Source organism: Bos taurus, chromosome 29, assembly GCF_002263795.3.
Source record: "Bos taurus isolate L1 Dominette 01449 registration number 42190680 breed Hereford chromosome 29, ARS-UCD2.0, whole genome shotgun sequence".
In the NCBI taxonomy this organism is placed as follows: Eukaryota; Metazoa; Chordata; class Mammalia; order Artiodactyla; family Bovidae; genus Bos; species Bos taurus.
In genome coordinates this window covers 43,279,538-43,297,318 of record NC_037356.1, presented here as the reverse complement: position 1 = coordinate 43,297,318, position 17,781 = coordinate 43,279,538, and the positions used below count along the sequence as shown (strand labels likewise).

General features: G+C 50.8%; 1 protein-coding gene across 9 annotated transcripts; it reads left to right on the top strand.

Annotated features, from left to right (window-relative positions):
• Positions 1-4: 4 nt before the first annotated feature.
• On the top strand, positions 5-16,869 carry CDCA5 (cell division cycle associated 5). 9 transcript variants are annotated; one of them, XM_059883000.1, is made up of 10 exons: positions 5-88; positions 441-535; positions 609-785; positions 3,214-3,651; positions 14,603-14,716; positions 14,911-15,020; positions 15,239-15,337; positions 16,273-16,339; positions 16,479-16,554; positions 16,692-16,869. In XM_059883000.1, exons 1-10 carry the CDS (start codon positions 7-9, stop codon positions 16,733-16,735), a joined length of 1,302 nt encoding a protein of 433 aa, XP_059738983.1. In that variant the 5' UTR covers positions 5-6; the 3' UTR covers positions 16,736-16,869.
• The last annotated feature ends 912 nt before the right edge of the window (positions 16,870-17,781 follow it).

Genomic DNA, 17,781 nt, shown 5'->3' with positions numbered 1-17,781 from the left:
CTAGACATGGAGGAGGGTGGAAAAAGGAGTGATCGAAGCTCGCGGACCTCCCCCGTACATCACTTCCGCTTCCTCCCGGGCAAGGCGGGTAATTCGAACGTTTACCTTTCGGGTTGGCGCGCGCTCTGGTGGCGGCACCTACGGCAGAGGGGATAGAGACCAAAGCTAGACATGTCCGAGAGACGAACCCGGTCCGGAGGGGCCGTCCAGTGCCCCGGTGAGCGGAGGGGGCGCGCGGGAAAGGGGGTTAAGCCGTTTGAGGGACGCAGTTCGGTGAGGAACGCCACCCCACCCCCCGCCCTCGAAGGCTCTCTCGTCTCCTGGCCAGGAAGGCGCCCCCAAAGGGCCTGTTTGGGAATCTTCTCTCTCTTTCTTCAGAACCTGTTGTCTAGACTCTGAGGCCGAGTCCTCCCCTACCTCCTAAATTTTTCTGATTGCAGGACCCAGCGCCCCAACTCCCACTCGGTCTCTGCGGAGGTCCCAGCGGAAATCAGGCTCTGATCTCCCAAACACCCTTCCGGAAGTCTGTCCTAAGGTGAGCCTCAGGTTCCTCCTGCTCTGGAAGCCTCTGGGCTAATAGAGACCTCATGTTCACTCCTCTTCTCCAGGCGCCTCAGGAGGCTCCAGTCAGAAAACCCATCGTCTTGAAGAAGATCGTGGCCCATACTGTAGAGGTGAGGGCTGAGAGAGGAGTTGTAGGTGGAGAGCCAGGATCGGGAGTCGGCTGTGTGATCAACTCGTCTCCACAGATCCCATCCATTAACTCTCCTCGAAGAAGCCCCCGGGTAAGTTCATTTTCATTTCTTAGTTAAGGGGAATCCAGGACAGACACTCTAGAGCTGGGGCGGGATATAATGGCTGCTCATGTCTCGTGGCTCCGCTGGTAAAGAATCCGCCTGCAATGCGGGAGACCTGGGTTCAATTCGTGGGTTGGGAAGATCCCCTGGCAAAGGGAAAGGCTACCCACTCCAGTATTCTGGCCTGAAGAATTCCATGGACTGTATAGTCCATGGAGTCACGAAGAGTTGGACACAACTGAGCAACTTTCACTTACTCACTCATGTCTGCCCAGGGAGTTGTTTTTGCTGTATTTTGAAACAATTTGCCTTTGGACACCTGCATATGTTGCCAGGCTTGCTTACTTCTTACACACTTGGTGCGTTTAATGCCCTGGTATTCTCTACCATTTTCCTTTTAAAGTTGAGCTGGGTCTTACTACTCTTTTTTTCTTTTTAGCCTCTTTTTCTCAGTAACTTATAATGTCTTGAACTGTTTTAGCCGAAGTTATTGTTAAAGGTGTCTCATTCACAGAAGATCTGTACGTGAAGATATAATGAATGAGAAATGTTACCTGCCTTTGAGTAGCTCACGAGGCTTGTAGTCAACTGGGGAGAAAAACAAGTGATAACACAGTATGCTGAGGACTGTAATAAAGAAAGTAGTAGATGCTGTAAAGATACCTAACCCAGACCAGGTAGCTCAGGGAACGTTTCACAGAGGTGTTTGAACTGAGTCTTTGAAGACAAGTTAGCAGTGCTCCAGGCGAAGGAAGCTGTGCTTGTAGACGCCTGGAGTCCACAAGGAAATGCGCAAAGTTTCAGGAACAGCACTTTCGGTGCGTCTGCAGTAGACCTTGTCAGGAGAGGGAGTGTGCTGAGCCGGAGCAGATCCTGATGAACTTGGACTTCATCCTTCGTTCTGTGGGCAGCTTTGGAGAGTCTCAAGGTAGTGACTGAGGCAGCCTTGGGTGTTATAGAAAGATCCTTCTTGGGTCTGGTTGGAGAATGGGTTGGAGAAAGCCTTCTGGGGACTCCAAGACCAAGTTGAAGGACATCAGAGGAGTCCTAAAGTGAGACATTGGGTGCATGAAGTAAGGTAAAAGCAGAGCGTTGCTGAGTACTGCTGGAGAGCCCCATCACACAGGACTCAGCTCAAAGGATACCTCCTCCCGGAAGCCTTCCCGATAGGCCTTATGAATAGCCAAGAGTACTTTGTTTGTCTTGAGGGCAGGCTTCTGTCTCCCTGACGGTGGCCATTCTTATTGGTTGAATGATAGATTCATGAGATATTGGACCAAAAAACTGTGCAAGGACTTGGACGGCTGTAGGGACTGACAGAGTGGTAGTCTGGGTGACCCTCCTTTTGTTCAGCATCCCTTTTACTAAGACTGATGGGATAGATTCCCCAGAGCCTAGAGCCAGGAAATGTCTCATGATAACGTAATTCTTTTAAACCACAAGGGTCACTAAATTTGTCCTGTTTCTCACCTTAGTTATCAGAAAGCTCAGTGTCAAGTTTTGTGAAAGTCAGTTGAGTCTTTATGTATTGAACACCTACTCCATGCAGGGCTCTGCTGAAGGTGCTGGGCGTAGGCCAGGTCAACCAGACAGGTGAAGACACCTGCTCACGTGTGACATGCACATTCTAGCTGAGGTCTCAGCCAACCAGCAAACAGTCAAAATCAGGTAGTGATCTCGCTGGCCAGGAAAGGGGTGACAGGCAGAGGTAAGGAGGGGCTGGCCTCCGTTCCATGGTAAAGGACCATCTCTCTGAGGAAGCAGCTCTAGAGCTGAGACTGGAATTATGAGAAACCAGTGTGTGAACATCTTAATACACATGTCAGATTAAGCATTTTCCTGTTCACAACCTTGCCATGGCTCCCTGGGCCTCCCCTTGAATAGTGGCCTGCAAAACATGCCCTAAAACACCCGCGTTACCTCTCGAATCCCATCATCAGTTCCTCGGCTCACTCCCTCTCACTTCACCCTCACTGCCCTTCTTGTTCCTTGACCCTGACTGGCACAGTTTCACCTCAGGACTTTGCACTTTCTGTTCTCTGCCTAGGACAGTTCTCTGGATGACTGACTCCTTTGCTTCCTTCAAGTGCTACCTGTATCTCGGTGAGGCCTACATTGACCTACACCTATCCTGTGCACCCCATGTACGCTCCATCCTGTTCTGTTTTTTTCCCAAGGTGCTTAGCACCTCTAACATGTGACACGATTCCCCCTGTGTCTTTTTTCCCACTAGAATGGAAGCCCTGTGGAAACAGGTGTGTATTCTTTGTTTTCTTCCCTGCTGTCTTCCCAGTGCCTGGCAGGTGACCAAAAAGGACTTAGTGACTGGATGGACATTTTAGATCCTTGGGCCTTTCTTGAAGTCAGTAACACAGTTAAATAACTGGGAGGCATTCTCTCTTCTGTCCTGCTACAGATTGCTTCTTTATTGGAGAAAGAAAACAACCCTCCTAGCAAGAAGCTTACTAAGGAGGACCTCTTCCACACCTGCAGTGTCCCTGTCACCGCCCCCTCCACTCCTGTGCTATGCCCCGTGAATGCTGAGTCCAACTCCTGGAAAGGAGACTTGGACGCCAGAGACTTGGAAATGTCAAAGAAGGTCAGGCGCTCGTACAGCCGCCTGGAGACTTTGGGCTCTGCGTCCACCTCCACCCCAGGCCGCCAGTCCTGCTTTGGCTTTGAGGGGCTGCTGGCAGCTGAAGACTTGGCTGGAGTCTCGCCAGTGGTGGATTCAAAGTTAGCTGAGGTCCCCAGGGTTTCTGTGAAGCCCTGGGCCCCAGACACAACTCTCCCTGGAATCTCCCCTCTGGTTGTGAAAGAGAAACGAAAGAAGAAAAAGGTGCCGGAGATCTTGGTGAGTGAGGGGCAGGGGTCTTCCTCTGCTACCACTCCAGACACACGGGGAGACACATCAGGACACGGGCAGGGCAGGGGCTCAGCCCTGGCTATTGTGGTGGAAAGGCAGTGCCTGCAGAGTATGGGTGGAGACGCACAGCTGACGTGCCCTCTTCGCCACTCACCTGCCCTCCATTTCTCTTCCCCCAGAAATCGGAGCTGGATGAGTGGGCCGCGGCCATGAATGCTGAGTTTGAAGCCGCTGAGCGCTTTGATCTCCTGGTTGAATGAGATGAAGTGGGGGTGTCCCTGGCCAGACTCTGCCCTCCTCCTGTTGTACATAGTTCCCTCATCCAAAAGACGCTTGGGGTCCCCTGCCCTGGTCTTGTTCCCCATGCATGTGCTGTTGCTGCACGTGGGGCCTGTCCTCTGGGGGTTGGTGCAGCGGCGGCAGCCATCTGAGCTTCCAGAAGGGGGACCTCCCTGGCTCAGCATCGCATTGGTGTCCCGTCTGTCGTCAGTGACCTACCATCCTTTCCCCCCACCTCCCTGAGTATCCCAGCCAATTTCCAGTCAGGCCACAGACTAGGGAGCAGGCATCACTGGCCCAGCCAGAGGAGGTTAAAGGGCTGGGGGTCGGGGGGAGAGAGGGCACCTCTCTGCTCCTATGGGGAAGTGCCGCTCTTCTGCACCAGCCCACCGGAGACAGGTGTGGGGGCCATGGCCAGCCTCTGGCTTTCTCTACTGAGTCATCTCTGCTGGGGCTTGGTTCCCCTCCTTGAGCCCATCTAGGTAGTGAAGCTTGGGTTTCCTCTTAGATTCTGTAGATGGTCCGGGAGCACTGAACCCATGGATTGGAGAAGTACTATCTGTGAGGAAGAATCTGGACCCTGGGCCTATAGAGTCTTTTTTGTAGGGGAGAGGGAGGCCTTGGTTGCGTCTCAGACGGTAAATGTCTACTACAAGGAAGCTGTATTTTATAGTTCTGTGTGTTGCTGCTGAGATGTTGGGTTAAATGCAGGCTGATGGAGCAACGGCTGCTTGAGGTGAAGAAGGTGTCTCGAGAAAACGTAGAACCTGAGGCTCAGGGATTCTGGGGCGATGCCTGCAGTGGCCCGGGAAGGGGCCCATGGCTGAAGGCGCCTGCTCTTGTTACTCATACCTGTTTTTTACAAAGTGTACAGTCTACTCAGCTCTAGAAGAAAAACTTTGGGGTTGTATGGTCCTGGCGACCTTAGTGTTTTGTAAAGTTCTAGGAAGCTTTCCTCACGTGCCAGAAAGGGGCCAGGTTGAGAGCAGCTTTAACTTTCAGCTTCCTTAGCGTCCTCTCACACGAGGTGTGAGTACCCTGCCTGAGGTAGGTACTAGGAGTTGAGCTGGGGGGAGGAAGGGGTCATCTCATTGTCTCTGGTGAGCCGCATGCCCCCTCCCTTGTTTCTCTTTTCTCAATATTGGTAAAAGGTGAGCTTGCAATGGCTGCCCAACCACAGCTTCCCCTGTAGCCCAGGCCACTGTACCTTTTGATGATTATGGATTCATGGAAGTAGAAGCTAAGAGGAATGCAGAGGAGCTAGTAGATAGCAGAGGACATCAGGGAAGATGAGTGTTTGCTTGGTTAGGGTCCCTTAAATGGCACAGGCCTGGTGGGTATCAATTAAGCTCTGCAAGGCTGAGGAGCCCTAGGCTACCTGTCCGGTGCTTCATGCTTTGTCACGCAAGCCCCTTTGCCAGGGTGAACCCAGACGCCCTTGAACTGGACTGTTCCTGGAGAGTTATCCTCGCTGACTGGCAGGACAACTCCTGGGAAATGTCTTTGTCCTGAAAGCCGGAAGTCACCAGATGATGTTCAGTTGATGTTGTTACTACAGACTTTTCTCTGTCCCTGAAAAACTAAGAATAGAGTTGAAGAGAAAACTGGGACTTCTTTTCAAAATTAAAACAAACAAAAAAAGTTTCTGCCTGTTCATAGACTCTTTTCTTTTGTTGGCTCAAAGCAGAGCTGAGGGTGTGGGACCCAGGAAACCATGCTTTCTTTGGGCTGCTTGTCTGTTTTTAAGGGGGACTGCCAGCCTGGCTTCCAGTAGCCCTGTGGTAGATCACTCCCACCCCCAGGTCTGTGTTTTCTGTCCAGTCCTCCAAGAAGGGGAGCCCCATACCCTCATGTCCCAGCAGGAAAGAAGTCGGGCTGGGGTGAGGCTGCTAAGAGCTCCACTCTTAGCACCTGGGCACCAACCCTCCACCCCTTCCTGAGTCCAGCTCTTACCCTGCTTCATCTTCCTGACAGATTCCTGTGAAGGAGCCAGTTCCTCACTGGCTCAGCCTGGGTGCTCGACAGCAGTGGGTGCAGAATGCCCTGGGGAGCTAGTCAAAGCTTTGATTCCCAGGAATTCTCCCACCAGGCCAGAGGAGGCCCAGGGACATAAATGCATCTTTATGCAGGTGGCACACCCACTCCCTTTCCTCATCCTTTCTATGCTTGCCCTTGCCTCCTCGTTTTTAGAGTAAATGCGCCACCTCCTTGCTCAAGACTGCCTAAGTTTTTTTTGTTTTTTTTTGTTTTTTTTTTGCTATACTGAGTCTTCCTTGCAGCGTGCAGGCTTCTTTAATTGCAGTGTACAGGCTCTCTAGTTGTGGTGTGTGGGTTTAGTTGCCCAGCGGCATGTGGGATCTTAGTTCCCTGACCAGGGATCGAACCTGCATCCCCTGCATTGGAAGGTGGATTCTTAACCACTCCACTACCAGGGAAGTCTCAAGATTTTACTAGTCTATCTCCAAACCATACGTCTCTACTGAGCTCAAACTGGAATCTAGAACTGTCTTCTAAAACTATCTCAACTCAAAGTCATCGCAAATTCAGCTCATCCACCAACGTGCCTTTTTCTGTGCTCCTGTTATTATCAACACCACCTGCTGACCCAGTCACACAGCCAGGAACCTGGGGTCATCTAGGTCTACCCTCTCCTTCACCCCATCCCATCAGCCAAAACCTCCTCAACACCCCTCCATCCCACCTCTATGGCCCCTGGACATTTGCCCTGGCCTCCTAGTGGATCTCCTTAGAATGAGTTCTAAGAGACAAAATATGATGCTGTTTCTCTCCTGCTTAAAACCCTTTGATACAATAATCCCACACGTTATCTGACTCAGTCCTTAACAACAGCCCTGTGTATTATGTGGATTTCTGTCCACTGTACCATCAGGCAAGTCCAGAGTGGTGGTTTGGTTTTTTTTTTAAAATTTATTGTGACAACGTACATAACATAAAATTTACCATTTTAAGCATCTTAAGTGTACAGTTTGGTAGCATTAAACACACTCACAATGCTGTGCAGCCATCACTATCATTCATCTCTAGAACCTTTTCATCCTCCCAAAGTGAAACTGTCCCTGTTAGACAGTAAGTAATTCCCTATTCCCTATTGCCTCAGCTTCTGGCACCCACCATCCTACTTTCTGTCCATGAGGAGCCAGAGAATGTTTGCCCTTTTGTGTCTCATTTCTTTCTTAAAAGTTTTTGAAACTTTGTTTATTTTTATTTTGGCTGCACTGGGTCTTCATTGTCCACTCTGGCTTAGGTGCCCTGTGGCACACGGGATCTTACATTGGAAGGTGGATTCTTAACCACTGAATCACCAGCAACATTCCTTTATGTCTCATTTCACTTACCCTGTTTTCAAGGTTCATCCATGTGACAGCATGTGTCAGAATCAATTCTTTTTGAAGACTGGATAATATTCCATCGTACCTATTGTATATAACAAAAATGTATATTGATACAATTCACTTCTGGGTACAATATCCAAAAGAAGTGAAAGCAGGGTCTCAAGATATTTGCCACCCGTGTTCATAGGAACATTATACACAGTTGCCAAAAGTTGGAAATAGCACAAATAACCATCGATGGATGAATGGATAAAATGTAATATATACATTTTTGTATATTCTATTGTACCTCTAAGTACACGAGTTTGATCTTTGGTCCAGGAATATCCCACGTGCTGCAGAGCAACTAAGCCAGTGTGTTACAGCTGCCTAGCCTGTGCTCTAGAGCCCACGAGCTACACTGAGCCCGTGTGCAGCTGCTAGCCCATGTGCTTAGAGCCTGTGCTCTGCGAAAGAGAAGCCACCGCGATGAGAAGCCCACAATGAAGAGTAGCCCCTGCTTGCAGCAACTTGAGAAAGCCTGCGTGCAGCAACAAAGACCCAGCACAACCCCCCCAAAAATAAAAGCAGCCATGAGGAAAACACCCTTTGATGCCTTCCCATTGTCCATGCAGTCGTGTAATGGATGTTACCAGGTTTTGGCTGCCGAGAGTGTCAACCCCTACAAATGGCCCAATAGCAAGACCTGCTTTTCTCCTTGGGCATGAAGGGGTCAGATACTTGCTTGCCCTGATCCCAGTGACCAGAACATGCGCATCTGACCTGAGTCAACCAGTCAGACTGCATGAGGACCTGGACCGAGGACCAGGAGGAGAGGGAAGGATTGTAGAGGATGCAGTGAGGTGAAGGCCTCACAGGCCCGGTGGCAGCCCTGGACCTCTGTGGTCCAGTGTGGAGATGACAGAGCACTCCGGTTGGGTCCTGTGGTGGGGTCCTCATGTGGTTCTGGCAGCCAGCATCCCACATCTCCGGCCCTTTGAGTCTTCTTCCTCAGAGTTCCATGACTCCCCAGTATCCTTCCTTGTTTGCTCAAATTACCCAGTGCTGTTTTCTCTTATTTGCAACCCAGAGCCCTGCTGGTCCAGACTGCTTGCTGGCACTCATGAGGACTCCAGGGTGAGGCTGCTGGCCAGGTCTCCAGTGTAGGGTCCAGAGACCCAGTGCAGGCCTTGAGCTGCTGCAAGGTCCTCACCTGCTGAGTTCCGCCTTGATTAGGTGTGGCTTTGGCTCAAGTGTCACATCTGCTCAGTCTTTCCTACCCGCCTGTCCCAAGGGTTCAATCCCTGATCCAGGAGGATCCCACGTGCCCCTGGTTAGGGGTTAGGGCAACTAACCCCTGGGCCACAACTACTGAGCCCACGGGCCCTAGAGCCTGTGCTCCACGACGAGAGACGCTACCACAATGAGGAGCTCGTGCACCGCAACTGGAGAGTAGCCCCCACTCATTGCAACTAGAGGATAGCCCATGAAGCAACAAAGACCCAAAACAGCCAAATATAAATAAATAAACATTAAAAAAAAAAAAACTATAGGCTTCCCAGATATCAGAAAATAGAGCATTCCTGTGAAACCTTTTGTAAACCGAAATGGTGTAAAGTGAAGCAGTTACCTTAGGACACAACAGCTTGCTAACAGAGGCATAGCATAAATCGAGGTGGAGCACAGATGCTCACGGTGCTGCGATGGGTGCAGCTTCTGGTGGAGTTGCTTGGCAGGGCTATTCTGGCTGCTTGGAGTGCAAGCTGCCTCCAAAACTGCTCCCTGCAAAACCAACGCTGAACGCTGTTTTTGCTTCTTACCTTTTTTCCTAAAAATGAGAATTTTCTCCAGTTTCCTAAAACTGAAAATTTCTTTCAGTTAGCAAGAACAGGTGCTAGTGTTAGGTCTTTTCATAAAAGCAAGTGGCATAAAGTGAACTTTGGAAAAGTGGGGAATAGCTGTCCCCATCTTGTCGTTTGATGAGAATGAGAGGAAATGATATGAGTAAAGTGCATAGTACATGATAAGTACTCAGTGAACAATAGTTATTTACAGGTAGACCTGACCACGCCCACCTTTCTAACTCTCCAGACCATGTGCAGACCCCTCGCAGCACCTTAAAGCTTGCAGTCTGTCTGTTGGACACACACATTTACACGGTAGTCGGAGCTCTGAGGGTGGAGGCGGAAGCAGTCGTATTTAGCTCTCCTCCCAGCGTCCAGGCACATGAGGGATGAAGAGGGGTGATGCTTTCCCTCCAGCCTGGCCCATGGCAGCTCACAGCCTCCTGGAGAGCTTTGAGCACCCTGGAGGAAAGAGAGGGCCAGGGTGAGTCGAAAGCAGTGGCACCTGGGTGGCCTGAGGCAAGCATGAGACCTCAGCACCCCCCACCCCCAGTACGAATCCTGGACCCAACCACAGGGTTCACACTGATCCCCATGGCCCTGGGTGTAGACTTCACTCTCGCACAGGACAGCTCCCTACCCAGCCCCCACCCCTCCCCCGCCTCTGAGTCCTGAGTCCTGAGCCCCTGTGACCTGCCACCTCTTCACGCTTGAATGAAGAGGCTTGAAGGCCTTGGCTTGAATGGTCCTGAGAAGGCTGCCTTCCCCACTCCCACCAGCAGCCCGTGTGCTCCCACCACGTGACTGGCAAGTTGCCAAACTCTGACAGCCATCAGACTGGAACTCAGAAAGCCCTGGTTCTGAACCCCACCTTTGTCTTCTGAGACCACAGCCAAGTTACTTAGCCTCTTCGAGTCTCGCTTTTCTCTTATGAAAAGTGGAGCTGATTCCACCTCTATGACTGAGTTGCTCTGGTCAACTGGTTGTCCAGGTTGATGGTCACACGCATAGCTCCTGGTAGAATATGTAGTAACTGACCCCTGGCATCCTTATATGAGGTCCATAACAGACTCCCCAAAGGAGGGAATTCCTTTTTGTATCCTCTCCACATTCAGGGCAGGGCCCGGTACAAAATCAAGGCTCACTGAATATTTGTGGAGTGGAATTCCAGTTGAGCTATTTCAAATCCTAAAAGATGATGCTGTGAAAATGCTGCACTCAATATGCCAGCAGATTTGGAAAACTCAGCAGTAGCCACAGGACTGGAAAAAATCAGTTTTATTTCCATTCCCAAAGAAAGGCAATGCCAAAGAATGCTCAAGCTGCTGCACAATTGCACTCATCTCACATGCTAGGAAAGTAATGCTCAAAATTCTCCAAGCCAGGCTTCAGCAATATGTGAACCGTGAACTTCCAGATGTTCAACCTGAATTTAGAAAAGGCAGAGGAACCAGAGATCAAATTGCCAACATCTGTTGGATCATTGGAAAAGCAAGAGAGTTCCAGAAAAACATCTACTTTTGCTTTATTGACTTTGCCAAAGCCTTTGACTGTGTGGATCACAACAAACTGTGGAAAATTCTGACAGAGGTGGGAATACCAGACCACCTGACCTGCCTCCTGAGAAACCTGTATGCAGGTCAAGAAGCAACAGAATGAATGTGGAACAACAGACTGGTTCCAAACTGGGAAAGGAGTACATTAGGGCTGTACATTGTCACCCTGCTTATTTAACTTATATGCAGAATACATCATGTGAAATGCTGGGCTGGCTGAAGCACAAGCTGGAATCAAGATTGCCGGGAGAAATATCAATAACTTCAGATATGCAGATGACACCACCTTTATGGCAGAAAGTGAAGAAGAAATAGAGTCTCTTGATGAAAGTGAAAGAGGAGAGTGAAAAAGTTGGCTTAAAACTCAACATTCAGAAAACTAAGATCATGGCATCTGGTCCCATCACTTCATGGCAAATAGATGGGGAAACAGTGGAAACAGTGAGAGACTTTATTGGTGGAGGGGGGGGCCTCCAAAATCACTGCAGATGATGACTGTAGCCATGAAATTAAAAGACACTTGCTCCTTGGAAGAAAAACTATGACCAAGCTAGACAGCATATTAAAAAGCAGAGACATTGCTTTGTCAACAGAGGTCCGTCTAGTCAGAGCTATGGTTTTTCCAGTAGTCATGTATGGATGTGAGAGTTGGACCATAAAGAAAGCTGAGCACTGAAGAATTGATGCTTTTGAATTGTGGTGTTGGAGAAGACTCTTGAGAGTCCCTTGGACTGCAAGGAGATCCAACCAGTTCATCCTAAAGAAAGTCAGTCCTGAATATTCTTTGGAAGGACTGATGCTGAAGCTGAAACTCTAATACTTTGACCACCTGATGCAAAGAACTGACTTATTGAAAAAGACCCTGATGCTGGGAGGGATTGAGGGCAGGAGGAGAAGGGGACGACAGAGGATGAGATGGCTGGATGGTATCACCGATGCAATGGACATGAGTTTGAGGAGGTTCTGGGAGTTGGTGATGGACAGGGAAGCCTGGTGTGCTGTAGTCCATGGGGTCGCAAAGAGTCGGACACAACTGGGCGACTGAACTGATACCCATTTTATAGGCTAGGAAACTGAACCTGAGTACTTGGGACTGCCCCATCTTTGAACTGCAGAGCGAGACTCCAACGTGGGTCTATGGATTTTCAGCTTGGAGCTGTTTTCTGTCTAAATCTGAATTAATCACCTCAATCACTGGCTTGGCCAGTGGGACCCTGATGGGGCACCAAGGGAATGCCAGGCATTCTCTGGGAAAGTGCTCAATGGCCTGGGGGAGAGAGCTTTCATACAGTCGGCTGTTAGACAGCCAAGCTGAGTCTGATGTGGAACCAAAGGGAAGTCAAAGAACTAGTGACCCTGGACTCCCTATCGTGTTACAACTTTCCATATTTCTTATTATTCAGATACTCTCCTATATCTCCAATCATCTTCTCCAATACTTTCTGGTTACTAATTCTAGCCAGAAAGCTGTTCGTGCCTCCCAGTTTCCTCTGATGGGCACCAATAGGTGGGCGTGGCGTTAGGGTTGCCCACAAAAATATGCAGGATTCCTGGTTAAATTTGAATGTCAGATAAACAATGAATTTTCTATTTAACGTAACCATGTCCCAAATTCAATAAATAATAATCTTGCAGGACAAGTATGTCCCTTGCAATATTTGGAACATCATCATACTAAAACAAAACTCATTGTTTATCTGGCACTCAGATTTAACCAGGCATCCTGTATTCTATTGGGCAACTCTGTGTGGTGCATTGGTGCGTAGCATATGCAAACCATGTGAGGCCTGCATTTGTGGCCGGACAGTGTCTCATGGTCACCTTCCACGGTACAACTCAGAGTAGACACTTATCACAGGCAGCAGTCATGAATGCCACTCTCCTTCACCCTCAAGGCCCTGAGCTTCTGCCCCCAGGGTCTCCTCCTCCCATCCATCTGCCCAGCCACGGGCTCAGACAATCAACACAAACACCCAAAGATCTCCCACACTGACTCTAAAATCTTGGCTCCTGGTTCACTGATGCTGACTAGAAATACGGAGACAGAGTTTGGAGGAAAAAAGGAAGAGTAGCTTTATTCTTTGCCAGGCAAAGAGGAAACCGCAGGCCAGCACCTCAAGAACTGTGCCCCCAGAAAAGACAGAGGTTTTATATCCTAATGAAAGTCTTGCGGTTTTTTTTTTTTTTTTTCCTTTTGCAAGATTTCAAAACAGGGACTTCCCTGATGGTCCAGTGGTTAAGAATCCACCCTCCAATGCAGGGAACTCAAGTTTGATCCCTGATCTGGGAAGATCCCACATGCCGCGGAGCAACTAAGCCTGTGTTCGTAGAGCCTGTGCTCTGCAACAAGAGAAGCCACCACAATGAGAAGCCCGAGTACTGCAGCAAAGACAAGCTCCTGGTGGCCACTAGAGAAAGCCCGTGTGCAGCAATGAAGACCCAGCGCAGCCAAAATAAATACGTAAAATTTTAAAAGAGAAATAGATTTTTTTTTTTTTTTAATTTCAAAACAGCCACAGCTGGCATCAGGCAGATGGTAACTGGGATTAGTCTTTTCTGGTTATCAGCCCGTGACCGTCTTTCTGAAATGAAGAATGCTATGGAAGAGTGTAGGGGGAGAAGAGTGCCGGGTGCAGAGTGTGATTCACGTGGAGTCAGTAATTTGCTCTGTTTAGCTTTGTGAAGGACAAGTCCAGCTACAAGTTGTTTGTTAGCTTTTGTAACACTAAAGAATACCTAAGATTGCCTAACTATTTCAGGCCTGTTTGTGCTGTTTCCCCAGCCTGTTCATTTTTTTCTTAGTTATCAGAAAAGTCTCATTTCTATCTTTGCTGCCACAAATTCCCCACCATTACTTCATTCCCTCCATATCAGTGGAGGAAGGAAATGGGGCATGGTTCTCACCTGGCTGAGGACAAAGCTTCAGTTTTATTCCACTTGACAAACACCAGGTCTCTGGCCCAGGGGCCCATCTATCTCCTACTTCAACTCTTCCTTGTCCCCTGGAGGCCACAGCCCAGGCCTGCTCACCCTGGCTCTCAGTGGGAGCACCCCCGTCTGAATGTGTAATGTCCGTTGGCATCATCCTGCCCAAGCCACTTCCTCTTTTGGATTGCCCTTCTTCCTTCTCTGGCCAAGACACCCCACTCGTAGATCAAGCAGCACCCACTGGTGGAGTCTTTCTGGATCTCCTAAGCCAAGTGGCCCTCTCAGTCAAGGCTTTCTTTACAGGCTTCTGGATGGCACATGTCCCTAACACAGTGGGCATCTGAGAGCCTAGGCCACCCCTGCCCCCCATCTCTGGGGGCTTCTGGGCAGAACTTGGTCACAATCATCTATCTGTATGGTCTCAGTATCCAGCGTAACGCTTGGCTCAAGGACAGAGTGTGGTGGACCAGTGTTTACTGGAGACCATTAACCTCAGAGTGGATTGCATTCTATCGCAATCATAAGTCATTGCTTACTTCCCTCTCCTTGTATTTGGGCCCTTTAGGCAAGTTTCAGTTTTTCTTCTGGCTGTCAGTTGGCTACTGTGGACCTCTGTGTGAATTATTTTTATTTCTTTTGGAGATGTTTCTAAAGCAAAGTTTCCAAGCAAAGTTACCAGGAACACCTTGCATTTGCAAGAATTCAGTTGACAAGATACCATTACTGTATAGCTTTGGTAGGGTTGCCAGATAAAACACAAGACACCCCAGTGAAATTTGAATTTCAGATGAAAAACAAACACTTTTTAAAGTATGAGTGTGGCTTGTTCAATGTTTGAGATATGCTTGAAAAAATGACCATTTATTCTGAAATTCAAATTTCACTGGGTGTCCTATATTTTACCTACTGAGGCCGCCCCAAGAAAAGCAGGGGAGGCTGGAAAGGGGAGACCAGCGGGATGGTGGGGGTGGCTCACCAAGTGAGTTACCATCTCCCTCAGTGTCCCTGGGATGGACAAACAGCCCACTCAGAGCCCGAGGAGAAGCCAGCGCCGCCACCTGCTGCGGAGCAGAAGTCAGAAGACACTCAGATCTCCGGAGAGCCGGATACAGAGGTGACCGGACCTCCCAAGGCCGAGGGCAGCGGGGGCCGGGGGGGCTGGAGAAATTCTTCTCCTTCCTGGAGGGAGGCCTGAACCCCTCGCCACTGTGCCCATCCTCTGACTGTCGGGTGTGGGAAGACCCCAGTTCTCAGGTGGCCAGCCAGCCTCATGCCGCCTCAGTCACCAGGGCACCCTCTCTGCCAAAGCCATCTTTTTCAGATTCTTCAGAGCAGCAGCTGGGCCAGGAGCAGGAAGCCAGCACCACATTCTTGTTTACCCTCCTGACCGCAACTGAGCCCGCCAGCGACCCTGCAGAGTAAGGCCACGTGAGCCGGGTGAGAGGGGAGGGGGCAGAGGGTGCCTCTCCGCCATCAACATTCAGACCTGGGCCAGGACTCAGCCCTAGGGCATGTGTGTGGGGGTGGCTCAGGCAAGACTGAAGAAGCCTGGGCCTTGGGCTGGGTTCCCCCTCTGCTCACCCCACCCTCCCCAGCCTCCAGCCTCAGGTCCAATCCTCACTGTGCACCCACCCAGGGACTTGGACCTCCAGGAGTCCCAGTTCCTGGATAAGGAAGACTGGGGCCCGCAGCGAACCTCAAAGGAAATGAGCCATTTGCAAAATGTTTGCCTGAGGTGAGCCGGGACCGGGGCAGGTGGGGACAGGGAGGGGGACAGGGTTTCCCAGAATGGAGTGCAGGGCCTGGGGCTTGATGTAAGTTGGCGCCTTCACTGGGCCCTCTTCCTTCCCTCCTTCCCTTTCCTGCTCTCTGTTCTGCTCTGGGTGACCTCCTTACTAGCCAGTAGGTCCCTTCCCTCTCAAGCATCAATGGCTTGTATGTCCTGTCCCAGAGGAGTGGGGGCCACAGCCCTTTCCCATCAATGTGCCCATGTGCCCGATTAGCGGGAAGTCTATGATGTTGCCTGCAAGGGGCTGCCATCTTTAAATGTCCAAGAACTTGAGAGGTATTTTGTTCTGTGGAGAAAGGGGATGGGGGTGGTCAGTTCTCTGGATGTCAGGCTCTGCAGCTTAGGTCTGCACAGTCCCATGGCCGCTTGTTTACCAGTGGCGATGTCAGGGTCCAAACTCCACCTGGAGACAGAGGTCTTGGGGTGGGAGGAGTGTGACAGTCATTCCCCAAGGCTGCAGGAGATTCCCACAGCCATGGATCTGAGTGGTCAACGCGTATTCATCTACAGCTGGCCAAGGAGCTCGGGCCAGGCTAATTCCACACAGAAACCACACAGAACCCTGCCACAGCCCCCACTGCAGACCAGAGGGGTGGGCTGCTAGCCCAAGCCTCCTTTAGAGGGTTCCCGGGCCAGTACATGCAAGGCAGCAGCCGGATATCCCCTTGCTAAAGAAGAGAAGCAGGATTCATCTGCCTCTAGGTCCCCTGCTGCCAGTCACAAGGGAGAGATGAATTCCCTCCCTGCCTTTGGCTTTGCCAGAACCAGACCGGGCTCCTGGTGAATCCCTGGGCTTGTGGCTATTCCAGATCAGGAGCTCATGGGGGGCTGCCTAGGACAAGTCTGGGGGCTGAGGGGGCGGGTCTCCCTTTCAACCCTAGGCTTCGGGAGTCGCTCAGCACTATCCAAGCCGACAATCTGGCTCTGGGGGAGAAGCTTCGAGACCTGGTGAGACCTCAACCCAGGACCCACCTCCTTTGTGGTGCCCCCTCCCCACCTCCCAGCCCTGCTCCTGGGCAGGCCCCTGGCAGGCCGTCCTGCCTGGTGTCGTCTACCCACCTCTGGCCCCTGCAACCCTTTGTTCCAGCCTGACTCCTTGTATAAAAGCCTGAAAGAGGAAGCAAAGGCCATCCTGGAGGGAGAGAAGGTCATCCAGGAGGAGGGTAAGGCCATCCAGGAAGGAGCCCAGGCTGTCCAGGAGGGGGCGCTGTTCCAGGTACCAGGAACTCCACCCAGCTCTGGGTGGGGTGAGACGACCAGCTTGCCTAGCGCCACTCAACTGGTTCCCCGCTGTCTGCAGCAACCCAGCTCCCAGATGGCAGGACTGGTCATCCTGCAGCCTGACCGTGCCCTCAACAGCAGAAACACATGTCAGCCCTAGGCCCTAGCTGAGCTGAGGCTGGAGACAGCACATCTCCTTGGGGAGCCCCCCTGGCTGTTCCTCTCCAGCTCCCCGCAGTAAACTTTACCAAATCTGAGCCGTGGCTCCCGCTGCCTGTGTGTGGGCCCTGGGAATCGGAGCCCACCAGCTCCAAGTAGGCCATCCTCCAACATCCTCCACCTCCCTGGGTCCTGAGCTGCCCCCACCCCAGAGGAGGCTCCAGATCTGGCTGTTATCATCCTCAAGGTCAGCGATCCTGTGATAAGCGCTGGGGTGGGACTGGAAGGGGGCCGCACCCTCTCCTTGGGAGGCTGGAAGCCCCAGGTCTAACTCCAAAGGGCAGATTAGGGAGGGGCGGGAAGAGCCACTTTCCACCCTGTGGCCTTGGATGAGTCTCTTCTTTTTTGTCAGTCAAGTCATGGGGGAGGGGGGAGTGAGAGCCCCAAAGGGGCCCCAAACCCACATACTTCAGGCCTGGAAATGCTGCTGGAATTTGAATTCCCACTCCCACCTCCAACCAGGGTCTCCTGGGGCCCCGCCCAGAGACCTGCTCCCCTTCACCAATGATGGTCTTCCTGTCCTGAGTCATAGATTCCACCCCTACCTCATCCATGGACCCGAGTGTCCAGCTGTGGTCCCTGTGCCCTGGCCACTGACAGGCCCTCAGGGCTTGTACCCCTCATCTTCATTGCCCTCAGACCTGGCCCAGCCCCGGGAGCCTTCCTAGGCATACCCTGATTACTAATGTAATGAGAGAGAGAAGACAAGAGACAGATGCACAGAGAATGTATAGGCAGAGTATTCAAAAACTTAGACATTTTTCCCACACCACTAAACAAACAAAGTGCTTTAGATTTTTTTTTAACTCCCTAACGAAGGAGATGACAGAGCCAGCAAGCTGACAAAGCCTGTTCAAAGGAGGATACAAGAAAGCAAGACACATATATGTTCAAGGGAGAAAAAGAGGAGGAATCCTGAAACAAGATTGCTAAATGAGATACAAAATTGG

Coding starts and splice junctions, on each gene's coding strand:
- CDCA5 (XM_059882997.1), top strand. CDS start 7: ATGGAGGAGGGTGGAAAAAGGAGTGATCGAAGCTCGCGGACCTCCCCC. Junction 536..608: donor TTCCGGAAGTCTGTCCTAAG/GTGAGCCTCAGG, acceptor CCTCTTCTCCAG/GCGCCTCAGGAGGCTCCAGT. Junction 16,340..16,478: donor GGGAGAAGCTTCGAGACCTG/GTGAGACCTCAA, acceptor CCTTTGTTCCAG/CCTGACTCCTTGTATAAAAG.